The sequence below is a fragment of the Martes martes genome (assembly GCF_963455335.1).
Source record: "Martes martes genome assembly, chromosome: 16".
Lineage (NCBI taxonomy): Eukaryota > Metazoa > Chordata > Mammalia > Carnivora > Mustelidae > Martes > Martes martes.
In genome coordinates, this window is record NC_137904.1 from 47,627,254 (window position 1) to 47,642,989 (window position 15,736).

The 15,736-nt window shown below is 55.0% G+C and overlaps 1 protein-coding gene across 1 annotated transcript in view; it reads right to left on the reverse strand.

The window, feature by feature from the left end:
- The window catches only part of MAP3K14 (mitogen-activated protein kinase kinase kinase 14), a 43,019-nt gene that overhangs the window by 6,910 nt on the left and 20,373 nt on the right, over positions 1 to 15,736 (reverse strand). The window contains exons 2-9 of the mRNA XM_080826544.1: positions 13,291 to 13,566; positions 12,110 to 12,179; positions 10,089 to 10,299; positions 9,368 to 9,982; positions 8,052 to 8,189; positions 1,778 to 1,907; positions 1,421 to 1,552; positions 851 to 955 (exon numbers count right to left, since the gene is read on the reverse strand). Of these exons, the coding sequence (XP_080682670.1) occupies positions 851 to 955; positions 1,421 to 1,552; positions 1,778 to 1,907; positions 8,052 to 8,189; positions 9,368 to 9,982; positions 10,089 to 10,299; positions 12,110 to 12,179; positions 13,291 to 13,546 (1,657 nt within the window). The 5' untranslated portion in view covers positions 13,547 to 13,566. The remainder of the gene's footprint in view (positions 1 to 850; positions 956 to 1,420; positions 1,553 to 1,777; positions 1,908 to 8,051; positions 8,190 to 9,367; positions 9,983 to 10,088; positions 10,300 to 12,109; positions 12,180 to 13,290; positions 13,567 to 15,736) is intronic.

The window sequence follows — 15,736 nt, forward strand, 5'->3', positions numbered from 1 at the left end:
TGTTTCTTCAGAATTACCAACATAATCTTTAATAACCGAATCACTTCTAAAAGACTTTTTATTTTGGTCAAGAGGAAATAATTTTATGCTTAATGCTATAAATGAAAAAAGCAGGGCACAAAACTGGGTTATATCGACTTTAACTAAGTACAGGGTTAAAAAAGAAAAAAGTTGACCTGGAAGGAATTACTTAAAATGTTCAAGATTGTCTCTCTGGGCAAGAGGAGTGTGGAGGCTCCTTTTCTCCTCCTCTTCTACAGCACGTAACTCTGTAATTGCCAAAAATTTTACAGTGGATGTGGATTATTTTAATAATCAGAAAACTGTGGGCGCCTGGGTGGCTCAGTGGGTTAAAGCCTCTGCCTTCGGCTCAGGTCATGATCCCAGAGTCCTGGGATCGAGCCCCGAATCGGGCTCTCTGCTCAGTGGGGAGCCTGCTTCCCTTCCTTTCTCTCTGCCTGCCTCTCTGCCTATTTGTGATCCCTGTCTGTCAAATAAATAAATAAAATCTTAAAAAAAAATATCAGAAAACTGTGAGTTAAAAACAAGCATTTCTCCAGCTACAGAGCCTAGGCCCCTCGGTCAGCCATCCCATTGGGCCTCAGAGGCCCAGGAGGGCTGAGGCCACAGGCTGGGAGCACAGCTCCCCAGAAAGGCGGTACAAGATGGTTGGAGCCATGGGGGCTCCACGGAGAAGACCTGTTGTCGAGGGGCTGAAACACAATGGAGGACAAAACGTGCTCCTGTCTCTGACTGTTCTTATGGGAAGCACGGGAGAGGATACGGGGCCAATGCTGAGTCAAGACTGGGGATGACCAGCCCGGGGAGGGTGGTGGGGGGTGGGGCTTACCCGTGACCAGTGACTTCCCCAGGCCATCAGGTTGAAGGCACACAGCATGGCCGAAGTCGCAGAGGGCGGCACGGCTCCCGTCGCTAGACAGGAGCACGTTGTCAGCTGCCAGGCCACCCCAGAGAAGAAGAGCAACAGGTGAGTCACTTCCGGCCCCAGCCCAATCAGGACCTCCAGCGAGGCCACTGCTGGCTGACCCCAAGTGGCAGCTGCTGTTTCTGCTGAGTGTCCTTACTCATGAGGAAGGCAAGAGTGTTATCGGTTCCGGCTAGAGGCAGGCAGCAGGCGGGTGTCTGGGGTACAGGGACAGAGTTTACTCCTGGGACGCTGCCACTCAGCTCTGCTGTCCCCACCCTCCCCTAGTGGTCACCAGGACGGAGGAGCTGTGTGGGCAGCGCTGCCCACTGGCGACTACGGTGTCAGGCTGAGGGCTTGGGAAACATACTTGCCCTCCCCAGCCTGACTCGGGCCCTGCCACGGGGGATGGCCAGGCAGGCCCAGAAGGATCGGGAAGGGTGAGGTAATGAAGGAGCCCACTGGGGACAAGAGCGGTTGGGGTGTGAGCCTCACCTTTGATATCTCCGTGCAGAATTCTTCGGGTGTGGAGGTATTCTAGCCCTTCCAGAGCCTGGCCCAGGTAGTAAAGGGCCCGGTCCTCCGGCAGACAGCCTTTCTGCTTTATGAGCTGGCCCAGCGAGCCACCTAGGAGACCAATGGCCAGTCTCTACATGGGGCATTTCCAGGCCTGTAGGCAGGCCAAGGACAAAGGGCTTCCAAGGGCAGGTGGTTGGAAAGTAGGCCTTTTCTGCCCACGTCACAGGGTCAAGAGGTTAAAAATGGAGTAACTGGGGACCAAGGTCAACCCAGGAAAACCCCAAGTCTTGGCTCTGAGCTGTGAGGGGGAAAGAGTGGCGCCTGGCTCCCTACCTTCCAGCAGTTCCATGAAGATGTTGACCCAAGGACCTTCCTTCACAGCTCCATACAAAGGGACGATTCTGGGGGAAGTCAATCCTGCACATGCCATCAACTCCTCTGCCCGAAACACTTCGATGCGCACCTGGCAGGGCCCAGAGGTAGCTGTGAGTCAGGGTGTGTGCCCAGGCTGTTTCCCTAGCATCCTGGCAGGACCCTCTCCGTAGGGAGACTCCCAATCCCCCCCCAACCCCGTGTCGATTCTGAGGCCAGGCAGGGCCCTGGGGGGGTCCACTGGACCCTCAGAGACTAAACTGTGCACCCTGGGGGTCATGTTCAACTTCTAGTACTTGGTTAAAGTTCTGTACTGCGGATGTGTGTGGAAACACTTAGAATCATACAAAAAACTACAACCCTTATCCAGGCCCCTGGCATGCTGCCCACGCTCAAATCTGCCAAACACAGAACTTTTACCCCCCCCCCCCACCAGCCCAAATGGCTGGGCCATTTCTAGGACGTGGGACCTTTTGTTTATCAACATCCACATCTATTTCCCCAGAGGCCGGGTTTCCATCGTATCTGCAGCCAGAGCCGATGTAGCCAAGATCCTGGCTCTTGTCAGCACCCTTCTCAGCGCTTTTCTCAGCTTGGAATTATTTGTCTTTTCCCCTGAGGACGAAAATGTCCATGTAGACGGAGCAATCCTTGTTTATTCTGTTTGCAGCTGTTTCCCCAGGATCTGGGCCTAAGATGAGGCTTCTCAGGGGGAGGGGCTTGGCCAAGGCCCCTCCTGCAGGCACCACACACTCCTCTGTGCAGGGGCCAGCATAGTATGGCAGGAAGAAATAGGCCTGGGATACAAACATCCTAGACGAGAGACTCTGGCTTGGCCGTTTCCAAAGGTAGATCACTTCCCCTAAACTCTCTTTCCATAGGCAAACGGTGGTGACAGTGGTATCCGCTCCTGCATAGAGTGAGGATTTGGAAGGATGATATTCAGCACCAGGCCTGACGACCCGTGGGTGCTCAGGAAATGTAAGGCGCCCCCTTCCTCCAGCTCAGATAAGAGCAGCTTATTAAACACTTAGTATTCCTAACAGAGCCGTGTCCTCCTCTCTGGCTGGCGCTGGTTCTCGTGTTAGCCTTGAGAGGCACCACCAGGGGGCGCCGGTGGCCACCAAACCAGCCTGGAAGAAATCAGTCAGGACCTGGCCGGGCTTGGCTGGGAAACCTGCTGACTTGGCAGGAGATCTGCCGAGGTGGGGCTTTTGGGCTTTTGGACTTTCGCCTATCAGTGGAAAATGTCTTCTGGTTACAGAGTATCTGGTTTGGTTCATCAACTCGCATAAACTTTGACTCTCTGTCAGTGTTTCCAGCTCTGAACCTGAGCTGGAAAGAATTCGCCCTACAGGACTTGGATTAGGCGATGTCTTTAACTCTCTGGCTCCCGCAGCGCGAGCGGGGGCAGTCTGGGGCATCCCAGAGGACTCCGCCCGGCACTGCAGTGTTTGGCATTGGAGGGAAACAGTGGTGATGGCTGTCTGGGGGGCATCACGCAAACTACTAGCTCCAGACGGTTCGGTTTCAGCATCAGCTTGCGCTCTAGACTTTAGGGAGCTGGGTTTCTGGAGGCTGCTGCGATCTAAGTACTTCGCGGGGGATAACGTGGAGCAGGAAAGGAAGGTGAGGGTGTCTAATCAGATTTCAAAACTTGAGAATTGTGCAGTGCCGACCGAGGCATACATCCCATAAGTAAATATGGTTATGAACAGAAGAAAAATTTTCTTTCCACTTACGTGCATTGTTATTCAAATGACCGCCAAGTTGTCAGGCTAAACACTAGTGTGCGACCTAATTACTCAGTAAACGGAACTTTGAGGTACTGGTTTTGACCTGGGATGCCATGAAAAATGACTGACACTAAGGGTTGCAAAGAACATTTGAGAACTTCTGCTTTAACTAGGAAGACATCCCTAAGTCCTTGGCAGTGTCCCAGTAATGTTAAAACAATGTTAAAAACATTCTCACCCAGGGGAGCTTGGCTGGTTCAGTGGGTAGAGTGTGCGACCCTTAATCTCAGGGTTGTAAGTTCAAGTCCCAATGTGGGGCGTAGAGATTACTTAAATATAGAAATCCTTGAAAACAAACAAACAAACCCAGATACAAGGGGGTCAGAGGGGACACTTCAAAATATAATGTGCATTAGGGAGAGCAGGCAGAAGGGACAGCCCTGAGGGGGTGGGGAGAATGCACCTGGCCTTCCTGCTCATCCTTGGACTTCAGTGCCCTCATCAGGGTCCTGGGATGGAGCCCGCATTCAGTGGGAAGTCTGCTTGGGATTCTCTCTCCCTCTCCTTCTGCCCCACCCCCCACCCCTGCGTGGTGTGTGTGCGCGCATGCCTGTGTGTGTGTGTGTGTGTGTGTGTACGGGCACGCGCATGTGCTCTCCCTAAAATAAATCAATCAATACCCCTCCCCACAAACTAGTATTTACTGCCCACTTCACACATGCCGGTCCAGTTCTAAGCGCTTTATAAGCATCAGTGTTTGCATCTTACAGCAGCCTGTGGGGCAAGGAAGCTGAAGTCCAGACAAGTGACTTGCCCAAGGTCACTGGCAGTCTCAGAGGTGGGATTTTTGGTTAGGGAAGCCTGACTCCAGACCTGCCAGCTACCCTGCTTCACTGAAGCCCTTTCCAGGAGTCTGAGCTTTTATATCCAGACTGGTTTTTTTTTTTCCCCTCCCCCACATCCATTCAGGAGCAAGCATACTCCGGCGGGGGGTGGGGGGGGGGAAGTGTGGTCAGCCATTACCTAGCTGCCAAATCCACAAGCCACCTCTCTCGGCTTAGCGGCCTGCATGCTGCTGACCCTGGGCACTGATTTCTCCTTTTTTTTTTTTTTTAAAGATTTTATTTATTTATTTGACAGAGAACACAAGTAGGCAGAGAGGCAGGCAGAGAGAGAGAGAGGGGAGGAAGCAGGCTCCCCGCCTAGCAGAGAGCCCGATGCGGGACTCGATCCCAGGACCCTGAGATCATGACCCGAGCTGAAGGCAGAGGCTCAACCCACTGAGCCACCCAGGCACCTGATTTCTCCTTCTTGAGACTCTCCCCTGTTTAGTATTTGTATCCATTTTATTGCATCCATAAAAAAAGGGATAATCACGATTCTGTATATTCTTTTTAAAGATCTCAGGAACATAAAATAGGTGAAAACACAGTACTGGGCCCATAGGAGTCCAATGAACAGAGGGCTCCCTCCTTATTCCTCTTTACCATGGAGTTATTCTCCCCTTAGTCCTGGGTCTGCTTCCTCAACATGTGTCCAGGCTGCCCTCACTCATATACTCTGCTGATGGTGGCTTCTACCACCTTTAGGCCATGGAAATGTCCATCCCCCATTACACCCCCAGCTCCTTTGGGGCAGGTGCGTGGATTCTGCCCTTCTGTGTCCAGCCCCTGGCATGGTGGGCTTGGTAACAGCTGGCTGGATTTGGCCAAGGCCACACTAACCCAGATCAGTGGCAGAGCCAAAGGGAAGCTCCCAGAACTCCACGCTCGAGCCAGATGTTCTTCAATGAATGGTTCTTACCCCTCTCTGGGCCACGGAACCCTCTGAAAATCTGATACATGATACAGACCTCCCCACCCAAAATGTATGTGTACACACACACCACATACAAGTACACTACAGAATAGAGTTCCAGAAGCTCACGCGTTCTGTAACTTCACCCACTGACTTCTGCACTGGCTGAGGAAAAGCATTAGAGAGCTGTCTATGTACCAAAAAAGGAAATGTGACCATGATCTACTATTACATGAAAAACATGGCATGGCCTCCAGAGTACAATCTCATTTTAATAAAAGAAACTACATGTTTATGGGGTGCCTGGGTGGCTCAGTCGGTTGGGCGTCTGCCTTCAGCTGAGGTCACGGTCTCAGGGTCCTGGGATCGAGCCCTGCATTGGGCTCCCTGCTCAGTGGGAAGTCCGCTTCTCTCTCTCCATCTGTGTCTCCCCCTCCCCCTGCTCTCTCTCAAATAAAATCTTTTAAAAATAAATTATATGTTCATATAAATATAAATATATACACATATATAAAATCAAGTCTAAAAAGTCAAAGGGCAGGTACCTCTGCAAATGGATTGGGGAACAGGGAGACTTGTGTTTTGGGGTATCCTCTGGATTATTTTATAATGGGCCTATGTTTATTTGCGATTAAAAGATCAAACAAAACCTTAAAAAACAAAACCCCCTACATTCAACCCTGGACTCAGGGCCAACTGGCATCCGACCCAAGGCCACCAATGTTCTAGAAGGAGGACCAAGGAAGTGCTGTTGTACCACGTGCTGGGTCCTCCTCAGGGAACACCGGAGGAGGGTGCGCAGACTTGTTCTGACCCGATGTGCCCCTCGACCTCCGATCCCTGCCCCCTCCCCCAACCCTACCCTCTTTGCCGGGAACTGTTTTTCAGATCTTCCAGCTGAAAATGCTAAAGGACGCCTGTGCCTGCCCCACTGCTCCCCCAAAGCCCCCGCTGACCGCCTTGTTGGCAGCTGTGCAGGCCGTCAAAGAGCCATCACACTTGAGGTCTTGGGACAGGGTAGGGGACAGGGGGCGGTGGGCAGATTCTGAGAGCGGCCAGCTCGAGCGGGCCTGGGCGGCAGTCCAGCCTTGGGAGCCCACTTGGTGTGGCTGGAGCTTTTCCGCCTGCCTTGGGGAGGTGAGAAACGGAGTATCTATCCTCTTCTACTATATCAGGGCTGTTTACCTTGTTGCCTGGACTCCGAGAACCTCAGCAGGGCAACAGCTGAGCAGCGCAGTGACTAAGCTCTCCCCAGCATTGGGCCTGGGTTTCCAGGACGCTTCACACTCTCACTCTCCGCCACCCGCCCCTCAGGAGGGACAGCTGAGCCTTCTCCGATGGCCTGTGTGTGGGGTGGGACTGTGGCTGAGGAGGTCAGGCACGGAGCCCTGGCTTCCAGGGGAGGAGGCTGACCCGTGCACTGCCAGACTGTGCTCTGGCCCGGGGCGGAGCCTGCTTGTTTGACAGGGTATGTCTGAAGTTTGGGGTAATACCTACGGATAGTCCCCTCCCGGCCTGTTACCCGGCAACCCAAACCCCCAGACTTGAACATCCTGGCCCACACACAAGCCAAGGAAGGCAGGTGATTCACGTCCCGTGTGTCCTTGGCACCGAGAGCCACAGCAGTGGTGTCCCCTGTGCATGGGGCCTGAGCGGGCGGGCCCAGCCTGGTCTGGCTACTTGGTCTTCTTTCCTCTTGGAGAGCAGAGTGTCCCTGACAAAACCCACTTGAAAACAAGATCCATCACTAAACTAGCTTATGTCCCTTTCTTGTGAGCCAAGAACGTGTCCCAGGGAAAGGTTTCTCATTTCTGCCTCCTGCGGCCCTGGGCACTAGCTCTGAGGCTGAGTTTGGGCTGGGAACAAGGTCAAGGGAGCTGAGAGCCAGGGTAGGAGAAAGGACATCTAAAGGAGAGTAGGCCCGACACCAAGGTCTGCATCTGTTGCAGGGCCCGGACAGGGCCCCCTGACCAAAGGAGGCCTCAGTGCTAGGCCTCGCTGTGTGGCTTGAAGCAAGGCACACGACCCTCTCTGGTCTCTAGGTCTATCACTGGGGAAATGAGGGAGCCGGAGAGGTGATTCATACCTCTGCTCGCCTCGAATCCTAGAACCACGAGCCTTCTCCCCCAGTCCCTTCCTAAAGACTGGTTCATAGCCGAACTCTGGAGACAGACAAGCCTGGGTCTCCCGATGTAAGTCACATTTCCTCATAATGTCCACCTCCCAAGACCTCTTATTCTTGCCAATGGGAGGCAGAGCCCGGACCCAAATCAGATCTGACTCCGCAGTGCTCAGCTTCATGCAAGAGGCACCTGTTAGGTACAGGCTACTGGTCTGGTCATTACCTTCTGGCCCAGGTGCGAGCACCCCCACTGTGCAGTTTTGGGGTTTCAGCTCAACATGAATCCCATGATACCAACTGCCTTCCAGGTTTGGACTTGTCCCTTAAGGCCCTGGCAAGAGGAGCGGCCCAGGACGTGGGTGCACTTGCAGACTCCGACACGCACGCATACCAAATGCAGCTCCCAGGCCGGGACACGTGGCTGACACTGCTCCCTTCCGGGACCAGCTGACCACAGGGTGCCCGGCGATAGCCAGCCTCCAGTAACAAGTCAGACCATGGCTGCCCCGGGATTGCTCTCGCAAGAAAGGCTGCTCTGCAGCTCCCAGAGCCTGGCCATAGCTTTTGCTTCTTGGCGTACCTTTTTGACGGCACACTGGAAGCCAGTCTGCTTGTCCTCCATCCTGTGCACTTCTCCGAAGGAGCCTCTGCCCAGGCAGGGCTGGCGCGTAGCCCAGTGGACCTCCTCTCGGTACTCATAATCCACCGGCTTGAGTTTCTGGGGTTGGCAGGAGAGACAGGCCCGTGTCAGTGGCCAGGGCAGCAGAGGGACGAAGGGTTACAGTGAGGAAGGCTCTCTGGGCGGCAGTCCTTCCTAGGCTGCAGGGGTGGGGCCCTCATAACCAAAAACATCACCAGGTCTGAGGCAGGGCTCTGGAAGGGCAGGACCAGAGGGGGTCACAGGCATAAGGTGAAGGCAAAGGAGAGCTTCATGGGTGGCCCAAGTCTAGCTGATCCTTGTGATGAAAGATCCTTCTCCCCAGGCTTTGTGGTTGCGGAACAGAAACGGAACTGTCAACAACCTTGCCATTGAAAAAATATAGCTCAGGAGTTATAAGGTAAAGGAAAGACGAGGACTGCGAAGAGAGGTAGGGGAGCAAATGATCATGTCACAGACGGAGGGAAGAAGGCCCCCAAATTTAAGTCTGCTGAAATGACTTAAGATTAACAAAGCTCTAGGGCGCCTGGGTGGCTCAGTGGGTTAAAGCCTCTGCCTTCGGCTCAGGTTGTGATCTCAGGGTCCTGGGATCGAGCCCGGCATCGGGATCTCTGCTCAGCGGGGAGTCTGCTTCCCTCTCTCTCTGCCTGCCTCTCTGCCTACTCGTGATTTCTCTCTGTCAAATAAATAAATAAAATCTTTTAAAAAACAAAACAAAAAAGATTAACAAAGCTCTCCAGCAGAGAACTGGGGTGGGGGGAGAAGGCAGGTCGGGGGTAGTGTGGATGCGCAAAATCCTTGTCTTTCATAGCAGGGGTGGGGAGCGAACGTCTGTGGTTGATAGATCTAATTCCTGTTTCTCAGAATACGCATCACTGATAAAACACACACACGCACACGTGTGTGCATAGACACATACACGAGAGCGATAGCAACAATGAGCTAACCAACCGGAAGAACTCAAGATAGAAACATCTAGAAGGCCTGAGAGCGACCTGGAGGTGGTGTAGGGGATACCGCCTCTTGCCAAAGCCTCGCACTTTCCTACTATCGGACGTGTTGTCACACGCACGAGTGACTTCCATCGAGAGTGAAGACCCTCCCCCCACCAAGGCGAGTGGATCTGGCAGGTTTCCAGCGAGGCTCCTTCCTCCAAGCGGATCCCACCTGACTGCCAGCCGCTGCTCTCGGCCCCAGAGTGGGTGGTCCCCAGGGCAGGTGTGTGGGGGCTCCCTTACCTCCGTCAGCAGGACCCCCTCGCTGTCTTCCGTCTCGGGGCTGGGCTTCTGGGGCTTGGAACCCCCTGCTGACCAGGTCTTAGCCAGGCTGGCCAGGCTGTGGGCCTGGCCGGAGCTCACGCTGCCCTGCAGAGCGTGCACGAGGTACTCCTCCACGGAAAACTTCTCCCGCGGGGTGCGGGCTGGGCAGCTGGGCTCCAGGCGGGGGCCGGGCACTGGCTTCTGACTGTCCGCACGGGCCAGTTTGCCCAGGTGAGGGCCAGACAGGGGCTGCTGGTTATCTACACAGGTCAGTTTGTCTAGGAAGGACTCTAAGGGGTGAGGTTTCCAGGGCTGGAGAGGGTGGAATGGGAAGGGATGGGGCAGTTTGCTGTAGGGGAAGGGGTGAGCGGGCTGGGGCAGGGGGCCGAGATCCTGGGGGTGGTGGAGTTTCCACACATGATTCAGACATTGCAAGGGGCTGATGAGTTTGTGGAGTTCTGAGCGAGGCAGGGCTGGCCGTAGGCCCTCCTCGAGTTTCTTAAAGCATAGTTGGCCGAGGCCGGGCTCCTTCAGAGGCTTGGTGAACTGGAGGGCGTTTCTAACATACAGAGGGCCTAGTGGGGATTCATCCTCCTGTGGGGAAAACACAGGTGTTAGGACACAGGGACAGAGCCGAGGCCCAGGCGCCAAGCCGAAGGCCCTGTGAGCCTGGCATCTGGGCTGTGGCGGTGGCTCTCACCTGTACGGGGACTGTGCAGCTCTCTTGCTCCGGGGTTCTGGGAAGCGGTTTGGCCAAGGCCACTCCGGCCTGAGCCAGGGACTTGGAGCTCTTCTTCCTCCGTTTCTTCTGGGCTTTGCTGCGGCGCTTCCCCTTCCAACACACACGGGCCATTTTGCCCTCCGTCGCATGGGCCACATTGTTGGGGATCTGATCAAGGCTCTCGGACTGGCTGTCAGAAGGGACAGGTACGCATGTCGAGTGCGTGAGGAGGCAGGGGGATGGGACGGCTCAGGTAACTGCGGTTAGAGTCCTCGAGACCCAGAGGTCAGATCCCTGCTTGGCGAGTGCTTGTGTGAATGTGGGAAGGTGCCTAAAGCCCAAAGAACCTCAGTTTTCTTATTTGTAAAATGGACATAGGATTTCCTGCCATGCAGACGAAGCTGGGGTTTAAAGGAAAGTGCTCATTTAAAAAGCCTACCTCAGCGCCTAATCCCTAAGCAAGCTTCCAATACACAACAGTTATTACCACCGTAATGGGGCGCATGGCCGAGATGGGGCGCACGGCCGTGATGGGGCGCACGCCGCTCTTCAGCGGGAATGCATAGATATAAGGTTCCCTCACTGCTCTCCAGGGTGGGCTGTCCCTGGAGAGGTCCCGGGGGGCTGGGCGCACATAGGACTTGGAGGGCCGCACTCCACAGCGGGCATTCTCAGCTCTGACAAGGGCTTGTTTCCATGGCCTCTGGGTGGGGGACAGGGAGTTTGGGCATCTCCACCCCCATTGGCTCCTGGAGACACCCGGTTTCTGGGAATGTGTTGTTGCATAAACACAGACACTATGGGGGTACCTGGGTGGCTCAGTCGGTTAAGCGTCTGCCTTCGGCTCAGGTCAGGATCCCAGGGTCCCTGCTCAGTGGGGAGGCTGCTTCTCTCTCTGCCCTCATGCCCCCCTCATGCTTGTGCTCCCTCTCTCTCCCTCTCTCTGAAATAAATAAAATCTTAAAAAAAAAAACAACTCAAAAAACAAGTCTGGGCTGATGTCCGGTACCGGGGAGCCTTCCCTCCTCGGATGGCCTAGAGACTGCCTACCACCATGGACGCAAGCTGGCTCTTGGTATTAAGGCACCAGCCACAGATGAGTGTCTGAAAAAGCCGCTGCTGAACGGCCATGCAGCAGACCACAGCCTCAGCTGCCCTCCCGTGGCCTCACTGCTGCCCCCGACAAAGGAGGCAGAGTCACACCAGTCTTAGGGGCTGCTAAAGGCCTAGGGGCTCTCAGGCAGCTGGTCTTTTGGCTCAGGCCCCTCAGAAACCCCTGACCCTGGGCCAAAAGGCATTGGGGACAGTGCAAGGCTTCTCATCAAACACTGAGCAATTCTTGGTTCAAGGGCAGCAGCCTTCCCTTTTCCCATTACTAGCACTTTCCAAATCCCAATGATAAAAAAGTCTGCCTGTTGGTAGAGGCGGGAACTGTTGCTGAGTTCAACCTGCAGTTGGCCAAAAAAAATCATCTTTGGGGATGGGGAGCCTGGGAACAGACTGAGCCTCACTCTGGCTTCCTTTCTGTGGGGCCACCCAGCTGCGAATCTGTCGGTCCCCCCTCCTGTTTCCAAACCCTCATCCCTCCTTGGATGTGTCTCACAGGAGAGAAGACCCCAGCAGGTTTCTCCCACAGCTGGAGCGGCGCCCAGGCGCCTGCATTCGCAGTCACGCACTAGCGGGAAAGTCACTCCTGTTCCCAGCACCCTCCCTGCTGATGGGAAACAAGGGGGAGCAGCAAGGACTCTGAGGAAAATAAAAATAAAATGTCAAGCTGATAGGACCCAGAGGCAGTCATCCACACGCCGTGAAAAGCTTTTGGAAAGCTCCTTTGGCTGACAGAGCAGTTCAGCCAGGAAAACCTGGGCAGGTTCCAAGAGCTGAACCACAGGTGCTGGAGAAGGGAGCCAGGGGTCACTGGGGAGCGGCCTGGGTGAGCAGCCGGGGGAGGGAGGACGCGGTTTCGGTTCCCTGGGTCCCACGCGGGCTGGCCTCCTCACCTGTACTGTTTGGACCCGGCGATGAAGATCCGCTCTGAAAAGGTGGGGCTGAACTCTTGGCTGTTCTCACCTTGTGAGTGAAGGACAAGAGGTTAGATGAGCAGGAAGGAGAGGAAGAATAGGAACCAGGCACTGAGGAGAGACGCGTCTCACGGATACCTTCTCGGACCACCTGCCTGCCGGCCTGCCCCCTGTCAGCGCCAGCTTCTCTCGCCCCACCTTCCCACTGAACAGGAGCAGAGGGGGTGCTGAGGGGTGCCCTCCTTGCTTCACTATCCATGCTGCTTACGTGAGATCCATGGAACACACCCAACGCGGTGGCCGGCACATAGTAACAGCTCAATAAACATCAGCGGTCGTGTCCATCTACGTATGTGTATGTGTGTAATAGGACCATCATGTCCCCCACGGTTTTAACTTGTATTCTCTCATCTCTCCCCAAAAGACAGCCAGACGGGAGTGGGAGACAGGGGAAGGATGTGGATATGTGGGAAAATGCCACTGTCTCCCCAGGCTGTCCCCAAGAAAGCTCCTTGGAGGGCAAGGGGTAGCGAGGAGCACTTCCGGCCTCAGCCACGCACCTGGGAGTGCCGAGTCATGTAGAAGTACTGGGAGTGGAAGCAGAGACGACCCGACAGGCCCCACCCCACACCGGCCTATGTCCCCATGCGGGCCCTGCAGGCCGAAGAGCAGGTGTTCATTCTCTGGGGCGGGGCCACCTCAACGTGGAAGGTGGTGAAGGGCCTAGAGGCCCCAGAGGGGCTTTCCAGGAGACCTGGCCTTTCCTGTCTGGGGCTTCTCCAGAGATGCTCAGGCTGTCCAAGGTCACAGCACAAGGCCGATGGCCTGCTTGACGATCCTGCCAAGAGCTCCGGGACCGGTGAAGTCTCCCGGCTCTCCTTCCCTGCTATGGTCATGATGGACAAAAGCTTCCACGCACCACACCTCCCTTCTGTGTTCCAGTCCCCAGCACGGTTTCTGGGAACGTAAGGTGACAGCTCCCACTTCGACTCATTCTTAGCTTACCCCCCGCCCCAGCTGTGTCTTGTGAAAATCTCTGATAGCGGTCACCCTGACCTCCCGCCCCTGTGCCCTGCCACCTTGGCACAAGGACTGCGCATCCCCCCAACTCCCCCCGTAGGCCTGCCTGCCTGCCCTCTGTCACCAGCCCTGGCCCTTACATTCGGCCTGGGCAATGATGGAGATGGCGGCCAGTCCTCCCTCAGAGCCTTCCTTGGCGGTGCCTTTGGTGATCACGTCGTTCAGGATGTCCCACTTCCCGCAGAACACGGGGCTCTTCTCCACAGCCTCGAGCTTGGTGACGGGGCCTTGCTTCTTCCCCATTGCCTGTGTCTTCTCCTTGGCTTTGGCGAGCTCCTTCTGCTGCCCGGCAGCCGAACCAGGGGCGCCCGGGCAGGCCATTTCCATCACTGCCATCTCCCAGGCTCACGCTCACCCTGAGGGACCAGAACAGACTGGGTTGGAGGAGAAAAGCAGGGGAGAGGTTTTTGGCCTCTTTCTGCCTCATATACTGATCTTCCAAACACCCCAGGTGGCCAAGGAGTCAACCCTTGGCATGAGCCTGCACCCCGGCTCCTCTTCCTACTAGCCACACTGCCACAAGCAGACTCCTCTGCGCCGCCCAGCGAGGCGGGTTCCATCCCACTTCCTCCAGGACGGCCACGGCGTGGACATCTGGGTTTGTTCTTTCTTGTTTTTATAAATAACAGCCGAATCTCTTTCTGTTGTTTTTTAATGCTGTGTTTTGTTCCCCTGGAGTATGGTAGATTCCATACTCCAAGACTGCCAGTGACCTCACAGACTCTGCACAGACCTTGGCTTCCTAGAGGACATGTCTACACTGGCCATGGTGGCTTTTCTCCAAATGGGGAAAATCAAGTTTTTGTTGTGGAGCAGGAGGTAGATACACGTATATGTGTGTGTATAGAGATTTACGTGTGGATATATACATTTTATACATTTCATATATATGACATATTAAGAGGTCTACAAATTATCATGCAAATGGCAGTGCCGGCACTCGGCTCCTCTCCCAGGACACTTCTGTCTGTGGCCTTCCAGAAGGAACTGACAGGCTTCCTTCTGTAATGTCCGCACTTGTTTGCTGAAAACCCCTCCCAAGTATCACATTGGTAGTGGAGCTTACATTACTGCACCCAATGCCAACCTACACCTCTAGGACTCTGAAGACAAAGCACAGGGCTTCCCGTCTCCCTGGGTTCTATCTCCAACAGTCCTGTGCGTTCCCCAGAAGCCCCGGGGGAGAGTGAGCCCAGGGCTGAGACAACCTTGTGCAAACAGCACGCAGACTCGAGCTGTCATGAAAGAGATCTGCACCAATCTGGGATCGCTACCACGTGGGAACCTTTTGAAAGGCCGGGCCTGCATGCTCCCGAAGCTCAAGTCCCTCCAGGTCGGGACTTGCTTTCCGCCAAGCCTGAGAAGGCACCACATTCGGAGAGGTTTTTAATAAGTGCTCTCTGCTGGCAGGCTGGGCTAAAGCTGTGGCTAACAGATGGAGTGTCCCCTGCTGGCAGGGCACTCAGCCCAGAACACAGCTCTAGTCGCTCTCAGGACAGAAAGGCAGGCCGCATGAAGGCAAACCTCTCCGCCGCTGGCCCTTTGCCCTGTGAGGCTAGGAGCTGACCTGGGACGGTGGGGGGCTGGGCATCGCTAGGCTGAAGCCCTCTTCCTACCGAGTCCGCGGCCCTGCAACAGCCACGAGGCACTGAACCAGCCCGACTGCGGGGCTGTGGGTAGGGAGGTAGGAGAGGGTGGGATGGGCTGGTTGGTCACTACTAATTTGATCCTTCCAGCTCTGCCTTCAAGGGTCTGCCGATTCGGAACTCAGAGCAGCGCCAGCTTTCAGCACAGATGCCCAGGCTTGGCCCTGAACGCTGGATGCTGGGGAGGGGCATGGGCGACCTCATTGTCACCTGATGACCTTGAGAAGTCTAAGGGGTGCCCTGGCTTCCGAGTGCCCAGCTGTCTCAAGCCTCTTATTTTTTTCCTTTTTAAAGATTTATTTATTTATTTATTTAAGAGAGAGAAAGAGAGAGGTGGTGGGGCAGAGGGAGAGAGAATCTTCAAGCAGACCCCAGGCTGGGTGTGGAACCAGACATGAGGCTCAATCCCAGAACACTGAGATCAGGATCTGACCGAAATCAACACTCGGCCTCATAACCAATCGTGCCACCCGGGTGCCCTGTCTCAGCCTCTTTGCCAGGGGAAAATGAGTCTTAAGAAAAAACCCCAAGCCCTCAGAACCTAACACTATTAAAGATGGGCCGAGAAGGACCTCAAGAGTGCTTTGATTTCATTTTCACTCGAACAAACTGAAGCTGATTAGGCAGAAACTTGCCCAAGGTCAGCCAGCCTTGTGTGGCACTGCAGGCGCAGGACGTAGAACAGACTCCCCGAGTCTCCTGGGCTCCAGGCAAACCCCAGGGGGAAACTCATGGCCTTGTTTGGTCAGAAGGCTCCTGAGGGCGGGGGTGGTGCCCTCATAGCAGGGCACAGATGAGATGATCAATGTTGGCTGGATGGGGGTATCCGAGGATGACCTTCAGGGACAGGATGACCCTGAGCACCAGGGATGAAGAGAAA